This window comes from Bidens hawaiensis, unplaced genomic scaffold (assembly GCF_021521415.1).
Source record: "Bidens hawaiensis isolate Kalapana, Puna unplaced genomic scaffold, B.hawaiensis_p1.1 tig00009937_1, whole genome shotgun sequence".
NCBI lineage: Eukaryota > Viridiplantae > Streptophyta > Magnoliopsida > Asterales > Asteraceae > Bidens > Bidens hawaiensis.
Window position 1 is genome coordinate 248,124 of NW_027491752.1, and position 10,682 is coordinate 258,805.

Sequence of the window (10,682 nt, forward strand, 5' to 3'; positions counted from 1 at the left end):
CCTCCCATATATATATATAAATATATATATATATATATATATATATATATATATATATATATATATATATTAAAAGTTGCATCTTTAGAATGAGTATTTTATTCTCTTTAATTTTTTGAGTAGGGTATTACTATAGTTTTTTTTCAATTCAAAAAATTTAACATGCTATGCGTTTACCAGGTAGAGGTGTTTACGATTCAGTTTGAAACAATATAACCATCCAAACAGGACATAAGTTTGGTTTCGTGGTCGATTAATTTCTTTTATTTTTGCTTGGTCGATTTCAAAGTTTTCAAATGTATTGAACGGTTTAGTTTACGATTTACAATAGAAGTTGACTGTGTAAAACTGAACCGGACCATAATATTGGTATATATTTTAACACTACAAAAAAATTGGCCTAAAGCAACCTTTATATCACAAAAAAAGCTGCATTAGGTGAAGTTGAATTAAGTCTAGCGCAACCTTTTTATTAGATAATGCAACTGTTTCTTTCAAATGCAACACTTTTAAAGGGTTGCATTTGACAAAAACAGTTGCATTATCTAACAAAAAGGTTGCATTAGGTATAATGTAACTTCACCTAATGAAACTTTTTTTGTGAAATAAAGGTTTGCTTAGACCAATTTTTTTTGTAGTGTAATTTTGTAGATATTTTAAATCAAACACCATTTGTTACTTAATACATACATCATTTAATATAAAGCTGAAACTATGGAACTAAATCGAAACCAAAGCATTTGTAAAAGTTTAATTCGGTTCGGTTTTAATTTCCAGCAGTTTGGTTTCGATTTTAGATAATAAAAAACAGGTATTAACGGTTTGGCTTGCGATTTGACCTAAAAACCGTCAAAACCGAACCCAAACGCCTCTACTACCATGGTACCCTGCTTCTAGTATATATACTCACATATATGCCCTCAACAATCATTTTACACGGGAGTTTAACGTAAATGTCTTATATATTTCCAAGAAGATGCATTAATAGGAGTTAGGAAAGAAGTTAATTTTAATTCTAGAACAAAAACTTAAAAGTATACGGCCATTGCAAAGGGTCAGTTGTACTACCCGCAAACCATTGCTGACCATCGTAATCTTTAATGTAGAACAATCCACGTATCGAATAGTATACGTTCCTCGTTATGGCCATTCAGCATTTCATGTTTATTTCTCAGTACGTTCCTCCATTAATCATACGCATCATTACATTATATATATATACATAAACAGTTATATACGTACCCCCATACATTTTCAGGCATAATTAATTGTTTTAACTTTACAAATATGAAGCTATTTCAGGCTTACATGCATCTACTCATTTTCCTTGCTTTAACAATAACATCACCTGCAGTACCGAAGTATGCCAAATCATGGTGCAGTGATAAGTGCGGGAACGTGACGATTCCATTTCCTTTTGGAATCGGTGCGGATTGTTCTATCAACAAATGGTACACCGTTGTTTGTAACTCATCGGGGCCATATCTATCTGAACTCAACCTGGAAGTCTTGGAGGTAAAGTTGGAAGATCAAACGGTTACTGTTAATACAACAACTATCTCTTATTGCCCAGACCCAGCTCAGACTAGCAGTAATATTACGAGCATCGATCTTGGTAGCAGCCCTTTCTGGTTTTCCGGACAAAACAATAGATTTGTTTTTGAGGGGTCATGTGGTAATGCTACTATGATGAATAATGGAAAAGTGGTCAAGAGGTGTTCGACTTCTTGTCAGAATAACAAAACCGTTAGTGAAACAACCAAAGGCTATTTTGGCGCTAATCGTTGCAAAAAGAAAACTAATCGTCGTTTTAAGTCTTACAGCATTAATCAGACGAGTTGGGGTAGAGATGAAGGTTGTGGGTATGGGATGTTGGTGGATGAGGAATCATATGGTACAGGAAACTCTTCTGTTGCTTCCGTTCCCATATCCCTCATCTGGACCCTTACATCCAACGAAACAGAAAACTGTTGTCAAGGATCTTTCTTTAGGTATCGGATGTTTGATACTTCAGTTTTCTCTCGGGAATGTTACCTTTCTTTTCCCTACACAGGAAACCCTTATTTACGAGATGGATGTAAAGGTAAGCATTTTAATTTGTTTGTTTTAAATTTGTGAGAAAGCATTCTTGATCCTATATGACTAATTTGGTTTAATTAGTAACGAAAGAATGTGCAAGGTGCCCTAATCCCGCCAACTCATGTCGCTATAATATAACATACGATGACGAAGGCTCAAGAAATTATACCAATTTCACTTGTGATTACTACCCTCAACTTAAATCTGGAAGCGAATCATCTATGGGTGTTATTCTAGGTAATTAATCCCTGCCTATTCATTATCTTCTCACAACACACACATATATCATATGTATTTTAGTGTAATTGGATTGAGTTGTACATGAATATAAATAATAATCATCAAGAAAATCTGGAGGTGCATAGTGCACACTTTTTTGAATTTGTTTTAATCTTCAATATTAGAACTTCATTGGTTCTTAGTAGATGTGGCAAATTGGATGGATTGGGTTAGGTTGTTGGGTCATAATGGATTTGGGTTAGGATGAGTGTAGGTTAGGATGGATAATTTAATAAAGGAGTTCAAGATGGATTTGGGTCAAGATGGGTTTGCGTTAGGACGGGCTTGGATCAAGATGGATATTTTTTTCTTGATTTTTTTTAAAGGGTTTTTGGTCTCAACCATTTAAAGGCCACCATTCTCGATTTCTCACTGACCCTTAGTATTAAACCTTAACTTTTTTAACTTGGGTTTTTTCTTTCTTTCTAAATTTGTTTAGCTGCGTTTTTTTTCTAAACTATTGCTTATCACTTAAATAATAAAAGATATAAAAATTCAATTAATAACTACGTTAAAAATTCAGTTTATTTAGCTACGTTTTTTATACTACTGCTTATCAGTTTAAAAATGCTAACTGATGCTCTTGTTTTAACTTAATAAGTTCATCAGTAACATCTTAGTGTAGTTATTGTTATTAAAATTTGAAATACTAATTCATGCGATCAAATAAATTATTAAAAAAATAGAATAACATGAGAAATTCGAAGATGTTAAAAGATCCAGCTATTACATTAAAACTAATAGTAATACAAAACATGTTCAAATATCCAAATTTATCAATCTACTTTAAGCCAACAGATTAAAACATGAAAGTTAAACCCCAAACAAAAACTATAGGACATCTATACCTTCAAAAGTTCATAACCCCTAACACATTTACCTAAACGTGGCTACAATCATGTGACGGATACAATGCTTCAATATCTTCTACAAGCTCTTCCTCCATCTCATTCTCGTCTTCATCTAGACACGTAACAAAAAGAAAGATAAAATAACATTATATATAAAGTTAGTAGCAAAGATATTAAACTTATTACCTTCTAAACCAAACAACCAATCACGTGAGCAAAGTAAAGCCTTGACATTTGATGATAGTAGTGAAGCTCGATACTTACTTAGTACTCGACCACTAATACTAAAAGATGATTCTGAAACAACGGTAGTGATAGGGATGCTCAATATATCCCAAGCCATGAGAGACAACTGAGGATATCTCCCTTGATTCTCCTTCCAATATTGTAACACGTCAAGCTTTTTCTTTTCTATCAAGTGAAGGATCATCCAAATATATGTCTAATTGTGATTTTTCAATCTTAACATTTCTATATTCGTTTTCAAAAGATTCAAATCCATCGAGATCATCTGATGGGTCGATACCAATATTCGAACATTCGGGGGTTGAAGAACTTCCTTTTGAAAAAATAGAATACTCCTCATCATATAACTTATGCAAACCATTGAAAATAGCCTCCAATTTCTTTTTGCGTTCTTCATATGCCATGTTAAGTTTTCTAAAATAAAATTCAACAACTTTAAACTTGTATCGCGGATCTATAACAGCCGCAAAAGACAATATCATGCTATAACTTTCCAATACTTATCAAACTTTATTTTCATTTCTTTTGCAATGGCGCTTATCACATTATCAACATTGTCGATCTCTTCTTCAATACACTTCTGAATTTTCCTCACGTTATGAAAATATAAGTAGAAAGTAGGATAAGAGCTACTGGAAAACAAAGTTGTGATATCAAAAAATGGCTTCAAAAATTTTGCAATTGTCTCCACCCTTGTCCATTCCTCATCTGATGGATAAGTCTTGTAACTAGAATCAACTAGTGCTAACCGAGCAAAAGCCTTACGGTAGGCCAATGCACTATCGAGCATAAGATATGTAGAATTCCATCTAGTTACAACATCTTGACGCACATGCTTCCCGCACTGTAAAGAAAGATGGTGTATACATTCTGCAAACTTATACTTTCTAGCAGCACTTCCTCTAACATATTTTACTGACTCTCGAACCTTCTCAATGGCTCCTTTAATTACCTTCAGCCCCCCTTGAACAATAAGATTTAAAACGTGTGCACAACTACGCACATGAGTAAATTCTCCTCCACAAACTAAAGCATTATTCAAATGCAAGTGACTACTTAAACGATCTACTAAAAACATCATTATTTTTAGCATTGTCCAGCGTGATCGTAAAAACCTTTTTCTCAGTACCCCATTCTGCTAAAAAAATTAATCACGTACTCTGCTAAAAGTTTGCAACTATGTGGAGGTGGTATAACTTGAAAGTTTAACACATGTTTTCTTATAACCCAATTCTCATCGATATAATGAGCTGTCAGTGCCATATATCCATCTGTCGTGATAGAACTCCATAGATCAGCAGTCAAGCATATTCTACTAGTTACATTTTGTAACTTTTCTTTAAGATTTGTCCTCTCTATCATAAATCCTTAAAACATCCGCTTTCGCAGTGTTTCTTGTTATAGGAATCACATCTCCATAGAAAAATCTATGTAGTTCTCTTGTTGCCTCATGTTCCACATAGCTAAAAGGATAGTTATGTTTAATGATAGTATACACTACTTTTCCCTATACATTGCTTGATCTACCGGGGCACTTTTTCTTGGTAGGCCAGGTTCATCAATGTCGAAACACTTAGGTAAATGACGTCTCAAGTTACTTGTTCCCTTGTCAGCCTTATACACCTTTTCACAAGCCTTACATTTCCCCTTTCTAACCCCATCTTTTCTAACCGGTAACTTATCAAAATAATTCCAAACTACTGAATGATCCTTATTCGAGTTGAATGAACTCACTTCATCGTCAAACTCAGTGTTACTCGACATAATTTTTGTCTCCTACAAACAAATAAATAAAATTATAGGATGGGACTTGTATAATTCAATTATAGGATTTAAAAAGACACCAATAGAATTGTTGTGCTTGTTAGAATTTTAACCTAATTCAATGCTTGAAATTTAACCAAAATCAGTTCAATTATTTTTACCACAATAGCATGAGTTTTTAATAAACCACAGTGGCATTAAACAAACAAATTCCTTACTTAATAATATTGTGTGCATAAATGTATTTTTGACTAATAATCCAATTGACTAATAAACCTTAGCATCGTATACCCTTTCATAGGAATATATAACCCAATTGACTAATAAACCTTAACAATCATAAAATTAATAATACCAAAGAAGTTTGAACTATAAATAGTTGAATACATTACCCAAAATCAAAGCAACACAAACTCAACCAAGGGTTCAGAAGCGACGGCGAGGTGCAGCGGCGACATAATAGTTTTAGTAGATCTACGGCGAGATGAAATAACTAGAGCTGATCGCCGACGATGAGCGGTGACGATGGACTACCGGCGGCGATGAGTGGTGACGATGGATGAGCAGCGGCGATGGCCTTTAGGGTTCTTAAAGAACGTCTGTGAATAATTGAATTTGAAAGACCCATTCTAGAAAAACTTGATTTACAAATAATCCATCCTGACCCGTGATCTTTCTTTTTAGTATCCATTATGACCCACGTGTTTTTTCTTTAACTTTTGAATTTATCCATCTTAACCCCCGTGAGAATTATATCATACCCAAAACAACCCATAACTTTTGTATTTGAAGTCCAAAATAACCCAAACTTATGTAGATGGGTCAACATTGCCACCCTTAGTTCTTAGGGGCCTTAAGCATCGGGGGACTTGAGGGGGCAATGCTCCCTAGAAGTTGTGTTTATGGGGAGGCAACCCTAGCGAGTTCCAAGGGACAAAGCTGAAGGCAGTTTCTGGCCCTAACCTTGCAAATACGACTTCTTTGCCATTTGATCATTCTCTGAACCTGATTATGGTAATTTACATGTACACATATACGTACTTTGTGGTCAAGTTTTTGAGTTCTATCCGATTGGAAAATTTGGGTGAATAACCACATAGTTGTTTCGATCTAAAAGTGTTTTTTCGCGGCTCTCAGATTAATCAAGCATTACATTTTACGATCCCCTACGACATATATGTTCTTGACCGGCTAGCTAGCTTTTCAAATGCATGTTTGTTTCCTCCTGGCCAGAGTAGGTAATTGTAAAATATTTAGGTTAGACATGCAGTTGACTAAGTATCAAAACCGAGAGAATCCGCAACACACCCCTAACCACCATGCATATCACATTTCAAACTTTGTTAAAAAACACTTATTTTTTTCTAGAATAGCAAACATCCACAAACTTTTTTGAAAATATTATATTTGTGTGTATGTGTATATATAGTGTAAGGATCTAATACAAATAGATACAATGTGTTAAGCGTACAAATAACTAAAGTCTTTATGCTAACACTCGAGTAATTACAATTACTCTACTTTTTTAGTGTAATTTGTAGAGCAATAATAGTTAATATAGTTATTTGTATGTTTAGTAGGTTAATTTCATTTGTATAGTGGTATCGGATCTCACCCATACACACACACACACACACAATATAGATGATATTGTCGGTGAGAGAGTGGGACACCCCCCCTCCCATGACGCTCATCCTTCATCCGACATCCAAATTTGAAGCCAAGATTAGAACAAATAAATTAATTAAAAAGAGTTTTAAAAAAAACTCTACACACGGTACAAGTAAAAGCAAGAATGACTACAACAAGAAAAATATTAGAACCAGGATTCACATTTTGAAAAGAATGGGTTCAATTGATTTTTCGTGGTATAACATAAAACGAGAAAACTATGTGTTCCCTTGAACCCAATACTCCTAACGTGTTCTGCCCTGAACTTAAATGATACCAACAAATTCACACTTTGTCCCCACCATAGCGTGCTGGTTGAATTCTACCAAGTTAACCTGAAATCGTGTATGAGTTAATTCGCGCAACGCGTGATCTATTAAATTAAAAAGTATCAATTCCTTTCTGCCATAGGTGATCTGTGTCAATCCTAACATGATACGTTATATGAACCACATTAAACAAAACAAAACAAAAAAAAAAACACGTACAGTCACCATATATGTGGATTTCATCTATATGGTTCACAGCGTTTTGCATCCGTTGTCCACTTAAATGTTTTGATTTTAATTCTTCAATGACAGGCTGGATTTCATATAGGGTAATTTCGGAATACAAGAAAATTGTTTTGAGTTTGATTCTTCTTAGTCTGAATTTGATATAGGATAATTTTGGAATACAAAAAAATGTTTTGAGTTCGATTCTGGTTTAAGAAGTAAAAATAATGTGACAGAAGGTGATTCGATGAGTTATGACATCAGTTATTTCATGCCTTATAGTATCAACACTTTCGTATATATTAAGCATATGTAGACTTTTTTCAAATTTACTTACTTTTCATTTTGTGTTCGCTTGACTTAGGTGTTAGCATAAGTTTGGGTGTACTTCTTCTTGTGGCAACCAGTTATGCATTGTACAAATGGATAAAAAAAACTAAAGAAAGAAAACAAAGAAAGAGGTTCTTTAGACGAAATGGTGGTATAGTTTTAAAACAACAACAAGAAGCCGACCCATCTTTAGTTGGCAAGACCATACTTTTCACATCACGTGATCTAAAGAAGGCCACCGACAACTTCAATGAGAACAGAATTCTAGGTCGAGGAGGCCAAGGTACCGTGTATAAAGGGATGTTGGTGGATGGAAGGATTGTAGCGATAAAAAAATCAAAAGTTGTTGATGAAAGCCAATTAGAACACTTCATCAATGAGGTTGTCATTCTTTCCCAAGTCAATCATAGGAACGTAGTAAAACTATTGGGATGTTGCTTAGAAACAGATGTGCCTTTGCTCGTTTATGAATTTATTCCAAATGGTACCTTGTATGATCGTCTTCATAAAAAAACTATCGAGTTCCCAATTTCCTTGAACATGAGATTACAATTTGCTACAGAGGTTGCAGGAGCACTTACTTACTTGCATTCGGCGGCTTCTATTCCAATATACCATAGAGACATCAAAACCACTAATATACTTTTGGATGAGAAATACAGGGCCAAAATTTCCGACTTTGGAACTTCGAGGTTTGTTTTAGCAGAGAAAACTCATTTGACCACCGAAGTCAGAGGTACGTTTGGCTACCTTGATCCTGAGTATTTTCAATCTAGTCAGTTTACGGAAAAGAGCGATGTTTATAGTTTTGGAGTTGTTTTGGTTGAAATGCTAACTAGAGAAAGAGCAATTTCCCTAACTAGATTTGGTGAAACTAGAAGTTTGGCTACACACTTTATGTTGGCGGTGGAAGAAGGGCGTGTTATGTCTATTTTTGATGTAGTGGTTATTAAAGAGGGTACTAGGGACGAGCTTCTCTCGTTAGCTAATCTTGCAATGCGATGCTTGAATTTGAATGGTAAGTATAGACCAACGATGAAAGAAGTAGCTATAGAATTGGAAAACATACGAACCACACACATTCCCTCTACGGTTCAAACTAATACCGGCCCTGCCATGTGTGAAGAGGAAGACTTGATGCTAGCATATGGTGAATCCTCATCAACATTCTTGAGTTTCAATGATAGCACAACTTTATTTGAGAAGATGTAAACATATGTTTATTGTTTAATAGATTATTGTTGTCATATAGCTTTATATTTGCAGAGTATGTAATAGAACTTTATGAATTGGTCAGAAATTAAAAATTATGACATTATTCCACCACCATAACAAGCAGCTAAAAAATCGTAACTTTTGCAATCCCCGCTCATCATGGCAATGAAAGTGTATACATTAGGTTTGTGAGACTCGCTTCTAACAAGATTTAGAAAGAGCCTAAATGCTTTATCCGTCCACCCGCTCTTACACATTCCATTGATAAATATTGTGCGAGTGCACTGGTTTTCAGTCTTTCTTAACCATCTCCTGCAACAATTAAAAAGCTTGCTTGATGCTTCGCTTATTACACAAACCATTAATTAAAGTATTAAAGTTTATAACAATTGTTTTTAACTTTTAACCCCATTTTATGGAAGAACCAAAAGTCCATAATGCACAATTGATGCTATCGTTTCACATAAAAGCAGAAAGAACTAGTGTACATGTAGTGTTGTTTAAGAGGAATCCTTTATGCAACATTGCAGTTAACCACTGATCAATTTGGGAAATGCCACTGATTTTGCAATAGGAGGTGATTATAATCATGAAAGTTGAAGAATCAGGAAATGCACATCGCTCACACATTCAACAAACACATGGTGTGCAACATCAACAACACAGTTTAGCGTTTGAGTACACGGCTCGAGACCTTGATTCCTCATTTCAATAATAATACTAATAGCCACCAACAAGCTGCCAATCTCAGCCAGATTCTTTACTATACACCGCATCACCTCATGAGGCCTCTCAAGTTGATCAGTGGTTAACTGCAATGTCGGAAAAAGGATTCATGTTAAACAACTTGACATGTATGTTGGCTCTTTCTGTCTTTTTTGAAAAAGGTAGCGTCAATCGGGCGTTATGGTAGCGCCAATCGGGCCTTTTTTGAAAATAGTCGGGATGGTATTTAAACAAAATGTTATACACTTTATTACTTTAATTATGGTTTGTGTAAAAAAGGAAGCATTAAGCAAGCTTTTGAATTATTGGAAGAGATGCATGGTTAGAAAAGGCTGGAAGACAAATGTGTATGTAGGGTCCCGCTTTGTATTTTAGTCTTTTGTATTTACTTGAACTATTCACGATGTATACTAGTTAGCTTGTCAGTTTCTTTATTGTATGTTTGGACCCGAGACCTTGTAAAGAAAGCCCATTGGGCCTTGAATAATAGAAGCATGGCATTTCTTCACCTATAAAAGGTGAAGCATGCACATACTAACACAACCTTATGCAAAAACTAGACATCTTATCTTCTCACCTACTCTCCCCAATCCTCTCAACCTTTCTACATCGGGTAATAAACCAAACACCACAAGATCCGAGATCTTGGTTAACCACTAGCGATTTCCGCTAGCTAGTGGTCCAGATTGATCCAATAACACTAGTTTGTTTGTTGTTTGATTCGTCCAGTGGACCTACAATCGGTAACAAAGTTTTCGGCTCTACTAGTTGTGGATCTTGGGTCACAACCTTGGATTTTGGTCTTGTTTTTTTGTTGAAGACTTGTGCTCAAGTGTTTAAGTGGGTTTATGGGTTCACTTGTTGATATAAGAGTGTTTGCAAGTTTGAAAGAAGTTGGTTCAAAGCATTCAGGTTGTTTTGAAGTTTGTTTGTGTGTTCTTTTGTTGAAAAGAGTGTTAAAGTTCAAGATTTGTGTGGTTTTAGGCCTTAAAATTGGTAATTTTAGATCTACATGTATTAAAGTATT

General features: G+C 34.9%; 1 protein-coding gene across 1 annotated transcript; it reads left to right on the forward strand.

Annotated features, from left to right (window-relative positions):
• Window positions 1-1,283: 1,283 nt before the first annotated feature.
• Window positions 1,284-8,995, forward strand: LOC143533868 (wall-associated receptor kinase-like 2). Its single transcript, XM_077028508.1, has 3 exons — window positions 1,284-2,083; window positions 2,161-2,316; window positions 7,749-8,995. Exons 1-3 carry the CDS (start codon window positions 1,288-1,290, stop codon window positions 8,924-8,926), a joined length of 2,130 nt encoding a protein of 709 aa, XP_076884623.1. The 5' UTR covers window positions 1,284-1,287; the 3' UTR covers window positions 8,927-8,995.
• The last annotated feature ends 1,687 nt before the right edge of the window (window positions 8,996-10,682 follow it).